The sequence below is a fragment of the Sitodiplosis mosellana genome, unplaced genomic scaffold (genome assembly GCF_009176505.1).
Source record: "Sitodiplosis mosellana isolate CC-2019 unplaced genomic scaffold, AAFC_SMos_1.0 Smas_scaffold_2, whole genome shotgun sequence".
Taxonomy (NCBI): domain Eukaryota; kingdom Metazoa; phylum Arthropoda; class Insecta; order Diptera; family Cecidomyiidae; genus Sitodiplosis; species Sitodiplosis mosellana.
This window is the reverse complement of record NW_022595245.1, coordinates 8,510,458-8,534,396: the sequence shown is the minus strand read 5'-3', so window position 1 is coordinate 8,534,396 and position 23,939 is coordinate 8,510,458. Positions and strand designations below refer to the sequence as shown.

Here is a 23,939-nt window from a genome sequence, read left to right as displayed (position 1 = left end):
TCCCTATTATTTATATAGCTATCAAAAATATTTAAGGATTTACCCCTGATTCCCAGCCGTTCAAGTTTTTCCAGCAAGATTCTTCTGTCTACACAATCAAACGCTTTTGCAACGTCAAGAAAAATTGTACATACTATTTTTTTTTCGTTAAGGGCCCTTTGGATTTTATCAACAAAAGAAACACATGCAGATGTTGTGTTCGAATTTTTCGTAAAACCAAATTGTTTGTTATCAAAAAAATGTTGAATCTCCAAAAAGCCGTATAAACGGTTATATAAAGCTGCTTCAACTACTTTTGAAGCAATGTCAAGCAACGAGATTGGTCTATAATTTTTTATTTCAAATTTAGAGCCCGATTTTTTGTAAATAGGAATAATTTTGGCTATTTTCAATCTATCTGGAAATTTACCCGATTCGAATATATTATTTATGTAGTATGAGAGAATTTTGCTGAGTGGTTCAATGCAATTTTTAAACGATTTTGTTGACAATCCATCAAATCCAACAGAATTGCTGTTTTTCAGATTTGATATTATATCATGAATTTCTTCTGTTGTGACTGGATCAAAAAACATTGAATTACATTGGCATGGATGAAAAAAAAATCAAAGCTATTTAATGTTCTCATGGTATATTTGTTCTATTTTCTATGCATTTTTCATGTTTCCTTTAACATATGACTGTAACGACTTTTCATTTATTTTCTAAATTTTTTTACAGCTTTTATTTTAATCGCAACTGCTATACAGATACATTGTAAAAAAAAACTTAACATTCTAAATTATTCTTTTATTATTTTAAAAGGTAAGAAATTACATAATATGTCAACCATCGTGTTAGAATGTCTTGTCAACAGAAAGAGATTGGCTTAACTGAGTTTGAGTTGAATATTACGAATGAACTGAAAAGAAACTGAAATTTATACGAGAATATTTACTTGTCTAAAATATAAAATCAAGTTTATGAAATGTAATGGAAAAATTAAAACTTGTGTTCTGAAAGCATATAGCCGTATTGGCTTGACACATATTGTAATTCCCGAAAACATGATGTGGAACGACCATGCTTCTCCAAGAACTTACGGCAATTTTTCAAAACCGCCGCAAACTTTCCATCAACACCGTAGTTTTGCAATACGAATTGAAAAGATGGATCCATTGCAACAGAGGGATTAATTGAATTCCAGGAATCAAATGACACACACTTATCACACTTGCAATTGAAGCCCCAATTTTTCTTGAGAAACTCCTGACGTTGAACTGTTGACATTTCTTTTTGGATTCCAAGATAACTTATGAAAAGTTGCTCACCTTTCTTAATTGGTCGTACTGTGACACAGGAACGCATATTCCTTTCAATATGATGGTATAGATTTGGTGCACATGAATGATTCAGTAAAGAGAAAACGTTTGCCAAGTATCTTGATTCATCGTTTCCGATCTGGTTCGTATTGATGATGAGCGAATGATGTGTGATCAAATGCATGAAGAATCGTCTCTTGTCTTCACGGTTGAAAAGGGCACCAACCTTGGGCATTTGCATTACTCCCTTATACATTCTTAACGCTTCGAATAATGGTTTGAACGGTGCGCAAGTTTGCAACTTAAAAAAGAAGCGATAATTTGATTGGGAGTCGTGTGATGATTTAGGTAATGTTTCTCGATTTTCTTGCAATATCCCCTCAACAAAGCTCATTAAACTTTCTACGTCATTGAATGTTGCAATTGCCAATAATATTGTTTGGTATATGAATTTTGTTCTAAATTCAATGTGTGCAAAAAATGTACCGCATTCCCAGTTGTGAGTTTGATGATTGTTCAGGCACTCTGAATCACAAAATACAACGTGTGGACACTTTGGACAAGCGATGAAATTGACATTTTCTTGAAAACATGTGTTGCATGCGTATTGTTTCGGATTGTATCTCGTTGTTGTGAAGTTCTTTTCCAGTAGAACAAATTGTCCAACTGGGATGTCACACTTCGCAACCAAATGTCGTCCGAATTCTTCGTTGTATTTGATCTCCACCACATCGGCCAAACACGGAAAGTCTTTATTCGCCTCGTAGCTCAGCTTAACTTCATGCGTCACTTTGGGTTTTTGGGCTGTTTGCATCAATTCACGGCACTTCTGTTGGCGTTGTTCAAGCTTCAATAACACGTATTCTGGAACATTCGCACTTCTAGCCATGTCGATGTCAATCAACGCTTTCTCGTACAATTCCATGTTGAAAAAACAAGCCGACCGGTTTGAATATGCCAACGCCACGTTCTCTGACCCGATTTCCGCATAGCATAAGCTTCTGTTGTACCAAGTCATTGCTTCGGACCAACTTTTTGCTTTGAATAACTCGTTTCCATGCTGACGTAACTTTGTTGAAAATGCATTATCCTTATGATACAGTATGGTGTTCATATTTCCAACCTTGTCAATAATATCTTCAATTTGTTCCATTCCATGCACAAAAGGAGTAAGATCAACATACTGTGCACCAGCTCCGTTTGATTCTTTCTTCCACAAATTGTCCATTGTGTCATTTAATAGTATTTCTATTGAAACATTTCGATTGAATTGACGTTTTTTTTTTCTTCAAAAATTTATTTCGAAGTATGTGCTGTGCTACTTACCTTCTTATGCGTGCTATCGCTTTGAATGAAAATGCAAAATGGCGTCACTGTGTGAACAAATATACTAAGATCATTTACTTTTTATTCGCATGTTTCGTACTAAAAACTTGTTCTAAAAATGTGACCATCAATTTATGTCAACGAGATTTTAGTTCAAATGGAAAACAAGTCAATTTCAAACGATTCGAATTCAATATTCTAATCTGTTTTTTCGCGGTTTAAAAGCTAAATGATACATAAACTAAATAATGCATAAAATTAACGAAGACACATACAGAATATTTTATTATGTCGTCTTGTGCAGCAATTGGCTACAAATTGTATAATGGAAAATGTTCATTGATTTATTACAAATACTAAAGAAACTATCCAAAAGAGCTTCTGATTTGTATGAATGGTTTCTTTACAACAATTTTCATGCAACAAAAAATGATGGACATAAAACAATGAAGAAATACAAAAAAAAAACCTCAAACACTGCATCTTAAAGTGATGCAAAACAATTGATTATGAACTCTTGTTTTTCTGCAAAAAAAAACTTGATGCATTGCTTCTCGAACGCTTGACCGCATACGTTTCATGTAGTCCGGTGTGATTTGCTTACATTGGGCTCGCATTTGTCGCACTTGCAATCGAATCCCCAATTCTTCTTGAGATATTTCCGCCGTTGACTGGTTGATTCAAGAACTTCACCGCCCAAATAGCTAATGAACAGTTGATCGCCTTTTTCGATTGGCCGCACAGTTTCGCAGTAGTCAATTTTTCCACTATTGTAACAATCCAAATTTGGAGAACACGAGTGGTTGGCAATTGACAAGACATCATAAATATCATAGGTTGTGTATTGATCCTCAACTTCAGTGTTGAATGCATTTTTCGGAATAACGATTGTGTGCTGCAGCACCAAATGCATGAGAAAACGTTGCTTTGCCTCTGTATCGAACATTTGCTTGACTTTTGGCATCAGATTGATGCAAGTGAATGCCTGATATGCAAGCCATATCATGTTTTTTTCCTTGAACGTTGGGATCAATGTGAGAAAAATTCCGTATTTCGATGGCGCATCACAAGATGTCTTTGGAATCGTGTCACAACCTTTGTCTCTTGTCACCTCATCGACGAATGTAATTAGACTCTCGATGTTGGGGAGCATATCAATTGCAACCAAAATCGTTTGAACGACGAGCTTCAGTCGGGTGTCGTCGATCTGATGATAGCATGTCTGGCACTCCATTTTGTGCAAATTGTCTTTGTTGGCGCAGTCTTCGTCGCAGAACATAACGTCGGAGCAATTTTTGCATGGAATAAAATTCATTTTAATCTTCTGACAGGTGTGACAGTACGCTTGCTTCTCGGCTGTGACTATAGTGGCGAAGCTCTTAGTGACCAACACCGTTCTTCCAATTGGAATATTAGCCGTTGCAACCAAATGTCGACCAAATTCACGGTTGTACTTGATATCGATGACATTCGCTAGGCATGGATGATTTTCATTTGCTTCGTAGCTCAATGTTGGAACCCATTCTGGTGGCTGTTTAATATTGTCCACCCGCTCTCGGCACCGTTGTTTGCATTGGTCGAGCTTTGGAATCAAATGGGTCGGGGCATTTGAGCTCATCACGCGTTCAGCATCAACCAATGCTTTCTCGTACATTTTCATATTGAAAAAACACGACGATCTGTTGAAGTATACAATTGAAACATTTTCCGATTCGTCTGCGAAACGCAAGCTTTTATTGCATGAATCCATTGCTTCGGACCAATTTTCATCTCGAAAAAAATCATCTCCACGCTGACGGAACGTTCTTGAAGATTGATTATCCTTGTGACCTGCAGACGTAGTACTCAATTTTGTAAACTCATCGATCAAATCTTCTTTTTGTTCGTCATCGAGATGAGCAAACAGATCAACATACTGAGCTTTAGCTCCGTTTGATTCCTTCTTCCACAAATTATCCATTTCTGATTGTGCCTTTGAACAGTATAATGACATATTGCGATCAATTTGGAGGTTAAGTTTCCTCTTTTTTATTTGATCTCAATTTAGTACAATGTTGTGCTAAAAATGAACATGAAATGAACTTTACGTCAGCGAGATGACTGTTGTAGCAAACACAGAAGAGCGTAAACTGCTTTTCATTATTCTATGAATATATTTGTGAAATCCTGCTGATGTCAATGAATGTAGTAATTTCTATTGCTTAAGAGTATTTTGCTAAAGAAAATGCTAATGCTAATGCAAATCGTCAGTGTTGTTGCAACGATGATCTTATTGTAATGGTTTAATATAAAGTTCTTGAGCCACAAATGCAAAAGTGTGGGTCATCAATCCAATTTCCTTTGACCATGCCAAATGCCCGTGCTCGTCCAAAAATTGTCGACATTTTTCCAAAATCGCTGGATAATTTCGTTCGTCAGGCAAATTTTCCAATGCAAATTGAAAGCGTGGATCAAATACCAAATGGGTGTTGTTAATATTGTCGGTTGGTTCGCATTTTTCACACTTGCAATTAAAATCCCATCTAGATTTCAAATCCATTCGCCTCTCTTCGGCTATTTCTGTACCATTGCCCAAATAGTTGATATAGAGCTGTTCACCCTCTTTTACAAATCGAATCGTTTCACAGATACACTGGTCGCCAATACAATAGTTGGTTAGGTTCGGTGCACAAGAGTGATTTGTCATGGAAAAAACGTTATTCACAGACTTGCTTCGAACATCATGGATCGCATTAGTCTGCGTGATAAAGAAATGGTATGTCACCAAATGCATGAGAAAGCGCCTCTTCTTCTCGCAATCAAATAGGGTCGTTATTTCAGGAATACTTGTCACGCACTTGTAATAGTCGTAGGGCAATGGCACATCGTCATTATTTGTGTGTGTTTTTAGTTTGATGAAGAAATGATAGCTTGACTTCAGGTCATGGATTGTTGTCGGAATGGTTTCAGGATCCTCACGCAGTGCACTCTCAACGAATTCCATGAGGCTTTCAATATCCGGAAAACATTCGATGGCCATGAAAATCGATTGTATGTAGAATCTATCATCATGATTTAAGTGGGCCTGAGATGAGCCACATTCCCATTTATGCAGGATGTTGCGGTTCATGCACTCGATGTCACAGAATACGGCATCAGGGCATTGAGGGCAAGCGATGAAATTTCTGTTTTTCCGGAAGCACGTACGACATAAAATCTCGTCGTTGGCTCGAGTTCCAATGAAGTCCCTTTCCATCAAAATGATTTGTCCAACTGGGATGTCACACTTCGCAACCAAATGTCGACCGAATTCTCGATTGTATTTGATCTCCACCACATCGGCTATGCACGGAAAGTTTTGGTTCGCTTCGTAGCTGAGTTTGAATTCTCGTCTGTTTGGTTTTTGCACTGTAGCCATCAATTTTTGACATTCACGCTGTCGTTGTTCGAGCTTAGGCATCAAGCGCTCGGGAAGATTTGCCTGTTTGGACAGCTCAATGTCTACTAGTGCTTCTTCGTATTTTTGCATTTGGAAAAAAGCAGCTGATCTGTTGGAATATGCCAATGCAATATTTTCCGATTTCACTTCAGCAAAACACAAACTTCGGTTATACAAATCCATTGCTGCGGACCAATTTTTTACTCGAAAACAATCGTTTCCACGTTGACGGTACATCGTTGAAATTTCATCATCTTTGCTGCATGCCATTGCAACTATTTTAGCAAACTCATCGATCAGCCCTTCTGTTTGTTTGTCTCCGCTATAGGAAGCAAACAGGTCAACATAAAAAGCTCCAGCTTCGTTTGAATCTTTCTTCCACAAATTGTCCATGGCTGGTGGCGTTGTTGAGCAGTGTTTCTATTGAAATATTCCAATTGAATTAATAATTTTTCAAGAATTTATTTCGATGTGTGTGTGTGTGTGTTACCTACCGTCTATCGGAATGAAATGTCATAATGACGTCAATGTGCGAATAAGTATACGATGAAGTTTATTCTACTTTGGATTCGCATGTTTCGTACTAAAAATTGTTCTAAAAATGTACCCATGAGCTGTTTATCCAAATGATTTAAATTCGAATGGAAAACATTCAGATTTCAAACGTATTCATTGTTTTTGATTAATTTTGATATTCCGCTTCGTTTTATCCCCACGGCTGTCGGCTCAAAAGATAAGTGATACAAAAATCAAATGTGTAAGATGCGAAAGAATATATTTCAATCCTGATTATGTATTTGTTGACATCTCTAACAAATTGCAGTTTGCTTGATCATGATGTCCAAACATATTTGAAAATCGAATGCAATTTCCGAATATTACTATTAATCTAACTTTATTTCATTGAACCCACCGTCTGACTTGCACTTATTGAATACAAACTCAAGTGTTAAGTGTAAAATACTTCGGAGATGCACGAAATTGTTACGGCTGAAGAATTAGGATGAGGAGGGATCGAGATATTTGAATCGGATTAAAAATATGCAACAAATCATGAAAATCGTTCCATTATATAGTTATTTATTTTGAATTAAAAGAATGACTACCAGCTTTGCCCTATTTGAACTTTTCATGATATTTGTACGTGAAATTTATAAGTCCGTCTATTGAAAAAACCCAAAATCAATGAAAGTTCAAAGTTTTCCATAGATTATCTATGGTATTTACATGTGACACATACAGCGCCATCTATTGAAAAAAGTCACAATCGTGCCAATTTGAAATAAGGCAAAATAGCCCAGAAAATGGTTGTCATTCTTTGATTTTGAAAGAACCTTCCCCATTTTAAAAGTTTTTCTACACTATTTTTTACACATCGTCTCCACTTGCATTTAGTTTCCATTACATTAGATACACTTTGACCGTTTAAATCCAATGGAAGTGGAGAATAGTTGAAAGCTGCCGCTTATTCTTTAAAAAAATGTAAATCAATATAGTTGAAAAATTCATCTGAAAATAGATAAAATAGACATCGATAAATTTGGGTTATTTGTCCTTTGTGATGGTGGATAACTTTATTTGAAGCTTTATATTTTCATGTGTCGTTAAAAACTACTCAAGTGATATTCTACAGCTAATTAGCTTTAAGAACAAATATTTCCTGTATTGATACAAATCAAGTGTAATTTTGCGAAGAAAAAAAAATGCGTGGTGAAAAAAAAAACAAATAGTCAATCTATAGTGTACAAAGATACATATTTACACATCTTAAAACGATAATACCACCATGAATTGACTTTTTACCTGAAGATAATCTCTGATGGTTCAACAATGGATTTTTTTCACCATTACAATGTCATATACAATAATAAACTAAAAAATGGTCTTACATTCATAGACTAAATAACATGTATCCCTAACCAGAAAGAAGAACATTTTTTCCTTTGATTCGAGACTGATTTGATCTACTACTGACTGAATCAAAAATCGCTTTTGAAAATTCCATAATTTTTTAAAACTTAGTTTCAACGCAAAATTGGAGCGTTTTATCGTAAAATATGAAAAGTTAATTAGCGATTGGCAAATGTTCGGAAAATGACAAAATATGAGCAGGACGTTTTGAAGAGCTGAAATTTATTGAACAGATGAATTGTTAAAAGTTTCAATTAATTTAATAGCTTAAAAAAAGATAAAAAAGATAAATAATATACTTTTCAAAATATTTCCAATGTACAGCGAAACAAATTCAATCCATTAAAATAGACAGGCTCTTGGCAACGAACGATGATTAAAATAACGTATTTTTGTAATTCGGGTGGAAAGTTGTGCCAGTTCAAATCATAAGCGATGCCAGAAATAGACTCAATTCGATTGGATGCTTTGTTAGCGAAGAGACTCATTAAAAACGGCCAAACCAAAGAAGCCACCACACAAGACACATTGAATATAAAGACCGCAAGTGTTAAATCACTCATAGCCTGAAATGAACATAACATGACATATTAAAATGAGGAAAAAAACAATGATGGAATTAATTACGTCTTCAAAATCGAACAGACAAATTGACAAAAAAACAACATTGGCCGGCAGAAGAGAAAATATACATCCGCTATTGATATCGATCAGCATGTTGAAAATTCTAATGCAATGGATATAAAACATGTAGAATACGTAAGTCAATGTGAGAAACATTTACTCACTCTAATATTTCGATGTGAAATTTTATAGCGTCACTTAGTTGTTCCTTGATTTGATGGTGGATTTTCTCAGCTGGCAGTAGATTTTGTTTGGTTGGAATCGTCTCTTCCTTGATTGACTGCAGCAACATATTAAAGTGATCGCATAAGGCGAAGGTGTAATAAGCACAGTTGAGGAAATATGCGATTATTGCAATCAAGCTCGATGCATATGCTACACACATATTAAACTGAATGAACCACATGACAAACCAATCGAATATAGTTGTATTGTGAACAAATGGGATGCTCATATCGAAGAACTTCAACCATGATGACGGATCATGTTTTCCGATAGCAAGGCAATACAGCGCGAAACCCAATCCAAATAATAAACTTGCGTTGTGAAACAATACATAATATGCTAATTTTTTCGTGTTTTTTCGACACTTTTCCTCGATGGTCCAGTAAAAACGGCCGTTTTGATCAACAATTTCTTGTAATTTGAGATGAAAGGCTTTGATTTCCTTCATTTTTATCCCAATGCTGTAGAACATACCAAAACATTGCATTGCTGCAATGGCTACTTTCAACGCTCCAAATGCCAACCTAAGGTCGGACAAATTCGTAAAAAAGAACCGTAGACTTCCCACAGTTCCAATCGTCATGAAACCCAAAACATGATAGGATGCGAACGATTTCAAGAACTCGTTGGATGGCTCACTTAAATGTGGTGAATGGATCCCGATTAAAGACATGAATGTCTGATCGTAGTCAAGTACTTTGAACTTTTCCATTGAGGTTGGCACTTTTCAGATGTTTTTGAATGTTGAAAAATTAAGAGAAAAAAAAATCGAAACAAACTTTACATCAATTCCACAAAAGCACTTCTTATCGATACAAAAATTGACTTCGTATCAAGTGTCCAGAAAATTTTGAATTTTGTTCGCGATTGATATGCATTTTCCCATTTCTAACAACTTGCTTGAAAAATTCTTCTAACAAAAATAAAATCTATATACAATATTTTATTTCATTTACTTGTCCAATTTTGTTTCTATTAGGTGACACCATGAAGTAAGAGTTAAACTTATAAGAAGTTTTCCTAAAACTAAAGGTAGAAAAGTCTTCGAGGAAAAAAGAAACAAATAGAGTTGTAAGCAAAAGTGACACAGCTCAAAATTGGGTAGAAATGAGGAATAAAACGCATTTTCTCATCGAGAAGAGGTATTTTCAGCATTGTCGAAGTTCTTATAATGCTCTGCAACTATGCCGAAAATACATTGGTGACAATAAAAATGCGTTTTTTTTGTTTCCACTCAATTCTAAAGAGGGGTACTTTCGCTTACAATTTCATTTGTTTTTATTTTCCTAAAACTTTCTTTTCGAGAAAAAACCGAGTTTATCTTTTGCTTTATGGGTATCATCCTCAATAATATTTTTCTTGTTATAATTTAACATTTTAAATTGATTGTATTTAATCTCCTGATTTTATCGAAGGTGTTAAACTATGCACTTACCAAAATATTTTTGTTTCAACATGCGATAGCTGCCAAAGAAAAGACTCTACTGAAATAAAATTGAATGGATTTCGTCTATTTTATACCCATTCATAAGCGTTCAATTCGATGGCAACGCGATTGGAAAATGTTGTATGCCGATTTACCATTGCCAAATGGACTACGTGCATTTCACGTTTTCCATTTGTCATGAATATTGCACTAAAATATCCACATTTCTGTTGACTATTGTTTCATTTTCTGGAAACTTAACACGGTTTCGTAATGTGGCCATGATAAAAGGGACTTTGTTGTGTTAGATGCTATCGATTTTAGTGGAATAAACACAGTTTTGTCCAAAATTCACATAAGGGCAAGCGTGGAAAATGCATTGCATCTGCTATTATTCTCAGTACAAGCATGAATATTTAGTAATTTGGCGACAGACATTCGAAATGTGCGTCGTTCAAGTTCCACATCGACAATCGGGAAATGTGGCACATGGTGAATTCTAGGTTCGAAAATTGGTAAATTTTTAACGATTTAGTTTGTTTCCATGCAAACTGCCATGTATTGCCATTAAACTTTTTCCATGAAAAACGTTTTTTAGTGCTCAACATCGTGAAAAAAACAAGACTTCAACTTTTAGTGAAAACAAGTGAACGACAAAATTCCAGGTTTTGTTATGCGCTAAATCCATCACGCGGAATAAATTCATGCGAAGAGCAACAGACCTCGTTCACCGCAAAGCGAGCGCATCACATTTATCGCATAAATCTATCGCATGAATTTATTCAGTGTGATGGATTTAGCGCATAACAAAGCCTACAAAATTCGATGAAATGCATATAGGATTTGTGAAGAAAAGCTCTGATGAATATTACACGACGATTCCACACCAACTGGGACAAAATTCTTTATCAACCTCTCCAATTTTAGTCAAAATTGGTGTATAAACCTGGTATAACCGAACAAATCACAAAAAAGCGATAGCTATCAGGTGTCTTTGTCAAGTTCAAGTTCTTCCAATGCTCTACAACAATGCCGAAGACACTCTTCTTAGTAAAGTTAAAAATGTACCTTTTCTTATTTCTACTCGAATTTCAATTGTGTTACTATAGCTTACAGTTTTATTTGTTTCTTCTTTCCAAGAACTTTTTTCTAGTAAATTGGTCTTCAGCAATACTTTTCTTGTTAGAATTGGACATTTTAAATTTACCGTATTAAACAATCTCCTGATTTTGTCGAAGGTGTTGAACTAGCGTCGGTTGGAAACCAGTTAAATCGACAAATTGAGTGTAATTCACTTTGTTGGCACATGTTGTGCCGGGTAGATCATCACATAGCACAGATATCAACATGTCGATTGCTATGCCCACGTTCGTATCGTTGAATGTGCGTAAATCAGCACATATGTTGTTCCAGATGTTTTCTGTCGATACATTTTGGTGCATTTTGGAGTTGGATGTGTGTGTTTGGCTTCCATTGTAAAGCACATTTACGCAGAGGGTCATGGACCTCTTTCAACAATTTCCAAGTGAAGACTTCACCATCTAAGAATTGGTCGAATTCGAGTGATAGAGTGTGAACGGCAATTTTGTGTATTTAAGTGTTGCTGAAATATTGCGTGATATCAGCTAATGACATATTTGTATTAGAATACTTTTCGTCAGTATCCGTGAACATTATTTGAGAAAGGTATTTTGCCGCTTCGGCGAAGGACGCTTGGTTGATGGATGCTTGTGCTTGCATCTTCTTTGGTTAACTACAGGTATATAGCTGTTTCTATTGGTCGCTTTCGTTTTCCCTTGTAGTTGTGTTCGTCTTGATTAAATTGCTCTTTGACAATAACACTGAAACTTGATGTACGAACTATATTCGTGGTTTCGGTCCATTTTTAATTTCTCTGTCTGTCCGTCGTACATGCGCCAATTAATCATCAGAAGTATTTCGCATACCTTGTACACCTCTTCAGGGAACTTCCAGAACATAATTCTCAAGGTGAATGTTGAAATATTTCGAAATAACACGGTTTTTTGTGAATCCCAGAGAATGTGAGAGAAAAGAGAGAAATGTTGAACTTTTAGATGAATTTTAAGTTGCTTGAAACCCCTAGTGTGTAACTATGAAACAAGATCATATATCAAAAATCGGTCAGGCGGGATCGAAAGCAATTGCAATTACCTTCAAATTGAGGTATTTATCATTCCAATAGTTCCGAGAAAAGTACAAAAATATGTTAACATGAACCACTCAACAAATTTACCCATATAAAATCTTGAAGTCATTTTCAGTGGTGTGTGACTATGAATTAAGATCATATATCACAAATCGGTCAGGCGGGATCGAAAGCAATTGCAATTACCTACAAATTGAGGTATTGAGGAGCCCAAACCAATTCCGAGATTGGCACAAAAATCTGTGAACAAAAACCACTCAGACTAGTGTTACAATTCTCTTTTTATTGCAATAAATTTTTCGATACACATATCGATAGTGATGTCTTTTTCTTATAGTTTGAATCATCCGGAATGTCTCTTCAGCAAAAGCCTTAAAATGTGTTTTGATAACATATCATCTCATGGTAAGATTATTGGAAATAAAATGACAAAACAAATACAAAAAAGACTCCAAACACGGGAGCTTCAATTATCAAAAAACAACTGATAACGAACCGTTCGGTTGACCATGGTAGATGACCGTATTTCACAAAAACTTGATGCATTGTTTCTTGAGTTTCTGCATACGTTTCGTGTTCTCCCTCGAGATTTATTCTATTTTCAAAGTTCATTTGTCGCTCTTGCATTTATCGCACTTGCAATCGAATCCCCAATTCTTCTTGATATATTCCCATCGTCGACTGGTTGGTTCAATAACTTCATCGCCCAAATAATTTATGAACAGCTGGTCGCCTTTTTCGATTGGCCGCACAGTTTCGCAATAGTAAAGTTTTCCACGAATGAAACTTTCCAAATTTGGAGAACATGAGTGGTTGGCCATTGACAAGACATCATAGATGTCCTCGAGTGTGTATTGGGCTCTAGTGCCGAATGCATTTTTTGGAATAAGAATCGTGTGATGCAGCACCAAGTGCATGAGAAAACGTTGCTTTGCTTCTGTATCGAACATTTGCTTGACGTTTGGCATGAGATTGATGTATGTGAATGCCCGATATGCACGAAATAGATTTTTATCCTTGTACGATGGCGTCAATGTGAGGAAAATGCCATATTTCGATGGTGCATCACATGATGTCTTTGGAATCGTGTCACAACCTTTGTCGCTTGTCACCTCATGGACGAATGTAATTAGACTTTCGATGTTAGGGAAAATATCGATTGCAACCAAAATTGTCCGAACAATGAGCTTCGGGCGGATATCTTTGATCTGATGATAGCATGACTGGCACTCCATTTTGTGCAAATGGTCTTTGTTGGCGCAGTCTTCGTCGCAGAACATAACGTCGGAGCAATTTTTGCATGGAATAAAATTCATTTTAATCTTCTGACAGGTGTGACAGTACGCTTGCTTCTCGGCTGTGAATGCTGATGCGATGCTCTTAGTGACCAACACCGTTCTTCCAATTGGAATATCAGCCGTTGCAACCAAATATCGACCAAACTCACGATTGTAATTGATATCGATGACGTTCGCTAGGCATGGATGATTTTCATTTGCTTCGTAGCTCAATGTTGGAACCCATTCTGGTGGCTGTTTAATATTGTCCACCCGCTCTCGGCATCGTTGTTTGCATTGGTCGAGCTTTGGAATCAAATGAGTCGGGGCATTTGAGCTCATCGCGCGTTCAGCATCAACCAATGCTTTCTCGTACATTTTCATATTGAAAAAACACGACGATCTGTTCAAGTATACAATTGAAACATTTTCCGATTCGTCTGCGTAACGCAAGCTTTCATTGTATGAATCCATTGCTTCGGACCAGTTTTCATCTCGAAAAAAATCATCTCCACGCTGACGGAACGTTCTTGAAGATTGATTATCCTTGTGACCTGCAGACGTAGTACTCAATTTTGTAAACTCATCGATCAAATCTCCTTTTTGTTCGTCATCGAGATGAGCAAACAGATCAACATACTGAGCTTCAGCTCCGTTTGATTCCTTCTTCCACAAATTATCCATTTCTGATTGTGCCTTTGAACAGTATTTCTAATGATATATTGCGATCAATTTATATATTTTTTACAAATTGCTGTAATCCCTTTTTATACAGCAAATCACTTGCTGCGAAGTCAATGAAGAATGACGCCGATATGCAGATAAAATTATGGAGGTTAGGTTTTCTCTTTTTGATTAAATCTTAATGTACTAAATTTTGTGCTAAAAATGAACATGAAATGACCTTTACGTCATAGAGATATGAAGTGGAATGAGGAAAAAACATGTTCAACAAATGAACGGGTAAGATCAAAAGTGAGACTTGAATTTGCAGTATTTTAAAGTGTAACTCACTTTTGATCTTACCTGTTCAAATGTATTTGATATTTTTATTCGTTGCACTCCAAGATATATATATGTAATAGAAAAAAATGTATGGGATGCTTAGATATTTATTCAGCACGAAAAAGCGCGAACTATTTTCTACTGTTCTGACAATGTTTTTGTTTAGACGTTCGTAACAAATTGCAGTTCGCTAGACCATGGTAGATGTCCAAATCGAATGCAATTTTCCAATACGGCTGCGGATTTGCTTTTGTCCGCGGAGTTTCTTTGCCAAAAATTCCAACGATGAATCAGATTTGACGATGTCAAAATGAATCGCTTCGTTGCTGAGTATGCATCTGTCACATTTACACACAAAGTTCCAATCGAATTTGAGTTTTTCCTGGCGTAATCCTGTCGATGTCAATGACTCTATTTCAGTTGGATTGAAATAGTTGATAAACAGCTTTTCACCTTTTTTGACTGGTCGAATTGTGATGCACCATCGTCGATCCTCGGAATAACAAAACAGCCAATTTGGCGCACACGAATGATTCAGGCTGAATCATTCAGCAACTACCGAATATTAGCAATGGTGCATTCTGGTTCAATTGTATTGTTGTTTGTCGCCAAGAAATGATGAGTAACCAAATGCATCAAGAAAAGTTACTTCTCCACTGAATCAAATAAAGCGGCAATTTTTGGTACGGAAATCACCGCCTTATAAATACGAAATATGGTGCACAGAATTTGAAAAGCACTCGCTCTTGGCACCATACGATTCATCTTGAAGGGAAAGTGATACTTTGATTTGGCGTCGAGCAATGACGTCGGTAATATTTTCAGATCTTCACGCAATACACCTTCAACGACTTGCATCAAATGTTCTACAATTGAGAAGGTTTCGATCGCCATAGAAACCAATTGAATGTGCAATCTCATTAGAAGAGGAATCTCTTCATTCATCAAACAGTTGACAAATGTGCCACACTCCAGTCAATTCAAATTTTGAATCATTTTTTGTTGTTATGTACTACGAAATGAAAATCACAATTCCGGTTTTGATTACAAATTCAAAAATGTTTATTTTTGTGCTATTTGACCAGTGGCAAATTTTTCAGTACAAAATTGATATGAGTAATTTCTTAAGCTCAAGAGTATTTTGTTCATGGAAAGGTTAATGCAAATTGTTAATATTGTTGATTATTGTTTCTGTTTCCAGCCGTTTGCTAGCTTATGAAAAATGTATAAATTTAGTTTTTGTGGTAGATATGTGTGTATACACACAAAAAACTATAGTTTTTTTTTGGCATGTTGAATCTTTACGATTTAGATATAATATTGCAGAACTCTTGTAGACTTTCAAGCACCATTCATGTGGTTGGATCCAATGTTGGTGGAGTGTTTATTTCATCCGAATCATCAGTTGAAACACATTTCTTGCATTTACACTCGAATCCCCAAATTTTACGTAGTTTTTCTTGACGCAGTTCTTTTGACAAATTCATATCGATATATGTTGTGAGCAGCTGTTCCCCCTTTTTAATCGGTCGACAGGTCATATGACTTTTTATCTTGCCGAAATCGCATGTAGTTATATTTGGGTCGCAGGAGTGATTTAACAATGATCCAACATTTTCCACAGATGATTTTAAGTCGTTTCCAAACGAATTTGTATCTACAACAAATGAATGGTGTGCGACCAAATGCATAAAAAAACGTTGCTTCTCCTCACTGTCGAACATCGCTCTAATCTTTGGTAATGTCATCGTGTAAAGGAATACACGTTTCACATCATCCAAAGGATCTACCATTCTTTTCTTCAATTTAAAAAAGAAGTGGTACTTCGAGACTTGGTCATGCAAAGATGACGGTAATTGATCAGGATCTTCGCGCAACATTTTCTCAACAAATTGCATCAAAGTCACAATATCTGCAAATGTTGAAATGGCGGTCAAAAGTGTCTGCGCAACCAATCTCATTCGGTTCGTACCACATTGAACTTTAACATTATTAGGTAGGTATACGCGTCCAATAAATTTGCCACATTCCCATCCGTGAGTTTGGTTTCGATTCATGCACTCAAGGCTGCAAAACACCACTTCTGTACATCCTTTACAGGCAATGAAATTCGAGTTTTCACGGAAACATGTGTAGCACATGGAGAAATCGCCCACATCAGTCACCGCGAATTTTTCTTCCAACAAAACTACTTTTCCATATGGAATGTCACTCTTAGCTACCAGGTGTCGACCAAATTCTTCATCGCATTGTATCTTCACTACGTCAGCCAAACAAGGAAAATGTTCATTCGCTGCATAGTCCAATTTTGGTTGATATCCTGGATCTCGTTGTACCATGTCCATCAGTTCCAGACATTTTAGCCTACGTCATTCAAGCTTCGGCAACAAACGGTCAGACAAATTGGCTTTTTTGGCCAGTTCAATGTCTACCAACGCTTCATCGTACATTCCCATGTGAAAAAAACACGCCGATCTGTTTGAATAGGCTAGGGCCACATTCTCGGATCCGATTTCTGCCAAACGTAAACTTTTTGTGTACAGATGCATTGCTCTATACCATTCATTCGTGCGAAAAACTTTATTCCCATGCATTCGTTTTTCTGTAGATTTTTGATTATCTTTCGGTGAAGTGATTGATTCCAAAGCCTTTAAACCTTCTTTCAATTTTTCGGCAGTCTGTGCATCTTCATGGATGGAAGCGAAAAGATCGACATATCTGGTGCGATTTTGGGTGGTCTCCTTTTTCCACAAATTGTCCATGGCTGGTTATTTGATGGTTGCTTCTATGGCAATTTATTCTGATGAGTGCAAATAATTATTATAATTTATTTTTATAGAAGAGGATAGACTCACCGTTTCACGTTTCTTCGAATATAAAAGCTGTATGAGTTGTGCAGAAAAAACCATGCGGTTGTGTCAGTAGATTTGAGATTATGTCAAACAAATCAATTGCCAAATCGGTACTAAAAGCTGTGTTCTAAACAATTTAATTTCAAAATAAGTCAAATAATTAGTATTGTGGAATGAAGATTCAAATCAAACTTGCATACTATTTATTGATATCAGATTTCAATGGAAATATTTTACATTTTTCGACTGAACTTTCGTGAAAAAGCAAGACAAAAAAATTATAGTAGTTTTAGATTTAGTTATTTTTTTTTTTAAATTGCTTAAGTGAATTTTTTACAAAATTTATATGAAATGTGAATATGGCTGGGGTATTCAATATGTTCCATCGTTCATACATTTGAAAACGGCTCTTGAAATAAGTTTGAAAACAAAAATTGCGGCTGTATCAATGGACATTGTTCTGTATTCTTTCTACGAACGCTAGCACAAAAAATATGCAAAATTATTGTTGTCGATTCGATACGACAGTGCCAATATAGTCTGTAATCATAAAATATAGAATTTGACCACAAGGTCATATCCGTATATATGAATCTTATAAGTTATGTTCCTTAGCTATTTCTTCATCTGGCTAACTAATCAGATTAGTTGTACATTATCCATCTACAAAAAAACAACGTATCTCAATTACATATTATGAGTAACGCAAAATAGTTGGCAAAGTGCTCTTGTAAAATTTGAAGACTACTATTGTTGATGTTTCGAATTACAACATTGTCTGATTGATTTTGATGCCATGATTTAAATTAAACGATGTGCTGAGTTTCATTTTCCATCGGTCTACCTCCTGAATAGATCAAACAAACGGTGTTGTAGTAATTTGATTATGGTGAATAAAATTAATAAGTTATACCTTCTTCAGTTTAGAGCGATTTGTTATCAAATACTGAGAGTTGAATGGCTGATTCGTAGGCTTCTGTCACAAATTGAATTTCTTCTGACCATGGTGAACGACCATACTCATTTAAGAACTTGATACAGTTTTCCATCACAATTGCATTCTTTTCATAGACGCCTTGATTTTCGAGCACGAATTTGTAACATGGATCGGACATAATGATTTGTCGATCAACGGGTTTATTGGTTGGATTGCAACGTTCACACTTGCAGATAAAATTCCAAGCCGACTTTAATAAATTTTGTCGTTGTTCAAGCGTTTTCGATTGGTCAAAAGTGTGATAGCTGAAGTAGAGTTGCTCATCTTTTTTGATCGGTCGGCAGGTGACAAAGAACTTCTTCCGAGCAATGTTGCATTCGAAAACATTGGGTGCACAAGAGTGGTTGAGAATAGAGGTAACGTTAGTTATAGATACTCCTTCGCCGAGACTAACTCCATTTCCATTCCGTATGAAATGATGATGTCCAATCAAATGCATGAGAAACCGCTTCTTTTCTTCACTGTCAAAGACAGCTGCGATGTTAGGCATGTTCAATATCTGCTTGTATGCCTTGAATATGAAGTTAATGGTTGTTTCACAATCCCATGGTGGCGGCAATGTTTTTAGTTTGAAGAAGAAATGGTACTTCAATCTGGAATCATGCATCGATTCAGGCAATTTCATGGGATCTTCGAGCAAAGCACTCTCAACGAATGCCATCAATTCCTCGACACTTCCAAAACATTCCACAGCCACCAAAATGGTTTTAATCACAAATTTCGTATCATCCAGTCGGGCGAAAAATGTACCACATTCCCATTTATGAGTTTGATTTCGATCCATGCAGTCGACGCCACAAAAAAGAGCACTTGAACAATGAGCACAGGCGACCGGATTCGTGTTTGGTAAAAGGCATGCATGACATAACATCTGGCATAGCATTGTTTTATCGGGTATACTTGCTACGAAATTCTCTTCTGATAAGACAATTTTTCCCACTGGTATATCACATTTTGCTGCTAAATACCGACCAAACTCTTCATTGCATCTTATCTCCAACACATCTGCCATGCACGGGAAATTCTTACTTGCTTCGTAGCTTAATTTATACTTGGACAGCAATTGTGGTATATCTAGAGATTCACCCGGTTGACGTAATTCCAGCGACTGCTGCTTGCGTTTTTCAAGCTTCGGCTTCAGGTGAACAGGGAGATTTGAATTCAAGGCGAGTTCAATATCGATAAGCACTTCATTATACTTATGCAGGTGAAACCAACAAGCCGATCTATTTGCATATGCCAAGGCGACATTTTCCGAACCAATTTCAGCAAAACATAAACTTTGATTATAGCAACCTATCGCACTAAGCCAATCGTTCGAACGAAATAGCCCATTTCCATGCATCCGGAATTCGGTTGACATTTGATTATTCTTACGAAATTGCTCGGTTTTAACTAGGTCCACCAGCAAATCGAGTTGAAAATCATTCCATCTGTTTTCTGGTAGCGACGCAAATAAATCTACGTAACGCGCATCCGATGCACTCGTCTCTTTCTTCCACAAGTTATCCATGGCTAGAAAAAGGTATCATATAAATGATTTTGAGAAAATAATCAAGAATTTAGAGAAAATTACCTTTAGTCGTGTACAATCAATGTCTGTAATGTAAGAACAATGCGACTTTGGCGAGCGAATAAAATCAAAGAGGTTAGGTTTACGTCATTTGCTTTCAATTTCATGGATCGAGTACTAAATGCTGTTCTAAAATATTCTCCAGATCTTTCTCGTATTTTTTATTTTACTTTTCAAAAATTCCAGCGTTCTTATTTTCATTTAACAAATATTTGATTATATTTAATATGTAAAGAAGATATGTTTATAACTATTGGATTTTCACTGATTGACTTGATTTTGCCATAAAATTCTGAATGAATCTGCTACGTTTTATCACTAGCCGAAGGTGATGAAAAAATGACAAACTACACGATGAATAATGTCTTGTACCAATTTTTTTTCTCTTTTTATTGCGAAAAATTCTGATATACACCGATGGTGATGTTTTCATGTTTTGATCAGTGTTGTTTTATTTCGGATGTATTTTTATGTAAAAACAAATCTTTAAATAGAAACGAATATGAGACTAACAAATACTTGCTATGACAATAATATTATAATGTTGTTCAGTAATGATTGAAAATTTCTTTTAAAAACGTTCTGTGTTTTGCGATACGCCAGGGTAAAAAAAAACCTGGTTCTACATATGACAATAATATGAACTTATGAGTAAAAAAACGATGATATGAATATAAAAAATGCTCAAAACATCTTGTTAGCTTAAAGTGATGTGAAACAATTGATCACGAACGCCAAATCGGTTGACCATGGCAGATGGCCGTATTTCTTCAGAAACTTGATGCATTGCTTCTTGAGCTGCATACGTTTCGTGTTGTCCGGTGTGATTTGGTTGTTTTCGAAGTTGCGAATCACGTATTTGAGCGATGGATCCATTTTCATGACTTCATATTCGGGTGAATATTCGATGATTACGCATTTATCGCACTGACACTCGAATCCCCAATTGTCCTTGAGCAATTTCTGTCGTTCTTCGGGCAATTTGTGGACGTCATCTCCCAAATAATTGATGAAAACCTGATCACCTTTTTTGATTGGGCGCACAGCTATGCAGTAGCCAAGCTTTCCGCTGGTTGCAAAGTGCAGATTCGGAGCACACGAATGATTCACAATAGACAGGACGTCAAAAATATACTTAACAGTGAATTGATCGGTGAACTGGGCCACATCGAAGAATGCATTTTTTGGAATGACGATTGTGTGATGCAGCACCAAGTGCATCAAAAAACGTTGCTTTGCCTCTGTATCGAATAAGTACTTGACTTTCGGTATGAGATTGATGTACGTGAATGCTTGATATGCACGAAACAGGTATTCATCCTTGAATGTTGGCGTCAATTTGAGGAAAATGCCATATTTCGATGGAGCATCACATGATGTCTTTGGTATCTTGTCACAGCCTTTGTCGCTTGTCACCTCATCGACGAATGCAATTAGACTTTCGATGTTCGGGAACATATCGATTGCCACCAAAATCGTTTGAACGACAAACTTCAGGCTGACATCGTTGATCTGATGATAGCATGTCTGACACTCCATTTTGTGCAAATTTTCATAGTTGACGCAGTCTTCGTCGCAGAACATAACGTCGGAGCAATTTTTGCATGGTATGAAATTCATCTCCATCTTTTGGCACGTCAAACAGTACACTTGCTTCTCGGTTGTGATTGCTGATGCAAAACTCTCGGCCACCAACACCGTTTGACCAATTTCAATGTCACGCTTTGCGAAGACACATCGACCAAAATCCTTGTTTCGTTTGATTTCCAGGCTGCTTGCCATGCAGGGGAATTTCTTGTCAGTTGATACTCGCAATTTTGGCACACGAACCTTCGGCTCAGTGTGTTTCTTTGCCATCTTCTGACATTCAGCTCGTGTGCTCTGCACATCGACCAAAAATGGTTCAGGACAACGTTTTTTTGCGGCGAAATCAAAGTCAATCACGGCATTGCGATACATTCCCAATTGGAAGAAGCAAAGTGCACGATTGCCATAGGCCAAACCCTATCAAAAAATATTTAGTCGAATATTAATGAAATGTTTCAAATTGCTACTTCACGGATGCTTCTATTACCTCGTACATTGTACCTCGTTCAGCGAAACATAGCGCTTGACTGTACGAATTTAATGCATCGTTCCAATTATGGCTATGGAATTCGGCGTGTCCACACTCCATCAGCCGATCGGCGATATTATTATTCTTTTCCGATAGACGTGCCGTTTCTGGTGAATTGAGATCGTTCAAGTGGTGTTTCCATTGTTGCACATCATTTTGGTAATCGAATTGAATGCTCGCATAAGGGTCGACATATAACGAGTCTTCATGGGTTGTCTCTTTCTTCCACAGAACAGGTTCCAGGTGACTGTAATGAAAATCGGAACAATTGAGCGTTTATGCACTAATTTTTCCTTAGAACATTCAATGATTTTACAGAAAACGCGGCATCATTTTTGCAACCACTTGTTGTTTTGGTTTGTGAACAACAGAAGAACGTTTTAGAACATTCGCACGAAAAACAAAATGGCGTTATTGTTTCTCCGCTGCGCAGAAAAATCTCACAAACAAAGGCCAATACAGTGCTGTCATTCCTATTTCCCCCTAGTGTCATTCATTTCAATTCAAAACATTCGAATTTTGGCGCACAAAGAGTCACATTCAACAATTTTTCTGATTGTTTTCACAATTTTACTCACGTTTTGTGATAAACGAAATTGTTGTTGTTTCCAAATTTGCCGTTCCAATTGGTGTTCGTTCTGGTATCATCGCTGGGTGATAATGGCATTCGAAAACCTGTTGAATAATAAAATAAACTCCATTAAAATAAAGCATCAACACAACTCACCTAATTTTTCTATTTGCACTTTCGGTCATTGAGCACGTATTATCCATTCAATCTTGATCTAATAAGGTTTTTACTGACCTGGCACATAACTCATACACAAGAGAAAAAAAAGCATTCACTTAATTGTTGTTATTTGTAATAAATTTGACAATTAGCTATTAAAATGACAGTGCTCATTTTTTTCGATTTGCACTCAGTAGCTAGTGTTTTGTGTTTGCCTCAGCACAACGTTTTGTCAAATCACAAATCAATGAAGAAAAAAAACAACTCATGTGATGAAATTTCGCATTTTTCTCGACAATTCACTGCTATAATATTATTCACAATTTCTCTTCACTTCGTATCCGATCGAGTTTCTTTTTTTCAAAACAACACTATACAAACCTTCAGATTCACCATTTCTTAGTCGCCAATTGTCGGTAGTTTGTCTCCAGTTTTCCATATTTTTCGGCTGTATCTTTGGATATTCTTTGAATTTTCTCCGAGATTCCCCCGTATTTCACACTGCCACGACTTGGATCTGTTCGGCTGACGAATGAAAATGAGACTGTTGATCGAAATGCAAGACATGTATGCTCTTGCTTGAGTTATGCGTCATCAAACAGCCGTCAATCCTTACACCACTTTTGCTATCGATGCAAACGGAATGGAATGTGTATGTGTGCAAGTATGAGTTATTGTTTACAAAACATCACATTCCAAATGGAATCACGAAAGAGACGAAATAGCGACACCAACAACAATATCGTTTGCCGTTTGTATTGAAGTCACTTCACTAACACCATTTCAGTCGCCTGCTGATGTCTATTTTTTACGTTTTCTTCACACGTTCGTCTCTGTCGTCGAATTGACTTTTTTGCATCGAACAGAAAGCATACAGAACATGGGTAAATGAAATTGCTGACATAACAGTACTTCTTTTTGTACGTACGTATTTAGAGAATTCGTTCCACTTGAAAAGCAATCAAATTTCGGGCTATCACATAAACATACA

At 36.4% G+C, this 23,939-nt stretch overlaps 6 protein-coding genes across 6 annotated transcripts; all 6 read right to left on the bottom strand.

The window, feature by feature from the left end:
* Window positions 1–3,204: 3,204 nt before the first annotated feature.
* On the bottom strand, window positions 3,205–4,620 carry LOC129564982 (SET and MYND domain-containing protein 4-like). The gene has a single exon (XM_055439235.1). It carries the CDS (start codon window positions 4,618–4,620, stop codon window positions 3,205–3,207), a length of 1,416 nt encoding a protein of 471 aa, XP_055295210.1.
* A 276-nt stretch (window positions 4,621–4,896) lies between these two features.
* LOC129564981 (SET and MYND domain-containing protein 4-like) lies at window positions 4,897–12,210 on the bottom strand. Its single transcript, XM_055439234.1, has 2 exons — window positions 12,178–12,210; window positions 4,897–6,465 (listed from the first exon to the last, which is right to left on the bottom strand). The coding sequence occupies exons 1-2, from the start codon at window positions 12,208–12,210 to the stop codon at window positions 4,897–4,899; spliced, it is 1,602 nt and encodes a 533-aa protein (XP_055295209.1).
* A 703-nt stretch (window positions 12,211–12,913) lies between these two features.
* LOC129564980 (SET and MYND domain-containing protein 4-like) lies at window positions 12,914–14,359 on the bottom strand. The gene has a single exon (XM_055439233.1). The coding sequence runs from the start codon at window positions 14,357–14,359 to the stop codon at window positions 13,007–13,009; it is 1,353 nt and encodes a 450-aa protein (XP_055295208.1). The 3' UTR covers window positions 12,914–13,006.
* A 1,673-nt stretch (window positions 14,360–16,032) lies between these two features.
* LOC129564979 (SET and MYND domain-containing protein DDB_G0273589-like) lies at window positions 16,033–17,019 on the bottom strand. Its single transcript, XM_055439232.1, has one exon. The coding sequence runs from the start codon at window positions 17,017–17,019 to the stop codon at window positions 16,033–16,035; it is 987 nt and encodes a 328-aa protein (XP_055295207.1).
* Window positions 17,020–17,706: 687 nt separating this feature from the next.
* On the bottom strand, window positions 17,707–20,180 carry LOC129564771 (SET domain-containing protein 3-like). Its single transcript, XM_055438906.1, has 3 exons — window positions 20,106–20,180; window positions 18,446–20,044; window positions 17,707–18,379 (listed from the first exon to the last, which is right to left on the bottom strand). The coding sequence occupies exon 2, from the start codon at window positions 20,040–20,042 to the stop codon at window positions 18,456–18,458; it is 1,587 nt and encodes a 528-aa protein (XP_055294881.1). The 5' UTR covers window positions 20,043–20,044; window positions 20,106–20,180; the 3' UTR covers window positions 17,707–18,379; window positions 18,446–18,455.
* A 281-nt stretch (window positions 20,181–20,461) lies between these two features.
* Window positions 20,462–23,883, bottom strand: LOC129564823 (SET and MYND domain-containing protein 4-like). The gene is made up of 4 exons (XM_055438978.1): window positions 23,330–23,883; window positions 22,797–22,893; window positions 22,177–22,465; window positions 20,462–22,106 (listed from the first exon to the last, which is right to left on the bottom strand). The coding sequence occupies exons 1-4, from the start codon at window positions 23,385–23,387 to the stop codon at window positions 20,805–20,807; spliced, it is 1,746 nt and encodes a 581-aa protein (XP_055294953.1). The 5' UTR covers window positions 23,388–23,883; the 3' UTR covers window positions 20,462–20,804.
* Window positions 23,884–23,939: the final 56 nt, after the last annotated feature.

Excerpts from the sequence above, each read along its gene's own strand:
- LOC129564982 (XM_055439235.1), bottom strand. The coding sequence starts at position 4,620 with ATGTCATTATACTGTTCAAAGGCACAATCAGAAATGGATAATTTGTGG.
- LOC129564981 (XM_055439234.1), bottom strand. The coding sequence starts at position 12,210 with ATGTTCTGGAAGTTCCCTGAAGAGGTGTACAAG. Across the intron at positions 6,466-12,177 it reads TCCCTGAAGAGGTGTACAAG|AAACACTGCTCAACAACGCC; the intron begins GTATGCGAAATA and ends ATATTTCAATAG.
- LOC129564980 (XM_055439233.1), bottom strand. The coding sequence starts at position 14,359 with ATGGATAATTTGTGGAAGAAGGAATCAAACGGAGCTGAAGCTCAGTAT.
- LOC129564979 (XM_055439232.1), bottom strand. The coding sequence starts at position 17,019 with ATGGTACAACGAGATCCAGGATATCAACCAAAATTGGACTATGCAGCG.
- LOC129564771 (XM_055438906.1), bottom strand. The coding sequence starts at position 20,042 with ATGGATAACTTGTGGAAGAAAGAGACGAGTGCATCGGATGCGCGTTAC.
- LOC129564823 (XM_055438978.1), bottom strand. The coding sequence starts at position 23,387 with ATGGAAAACTGGAGACAAACTACCGACAATTGGCGACTAAGAAATGGT. Across the intron at positions 22,466-22,796 it reads AATTTCGTTTATCACAAAAC|TCACCTGGAACCTGTTCTGT; the intron begins GTGAGTAAAATT and ends TTTTCATTACAG. Across the intron at positions 22,107-22,176 it reads AACGAGGTACAATGTACGAG|GGTTTGGCCTATGGCAATCG; the intron begins GTAATAGAAGCA and ends ATTTTTTGATAG.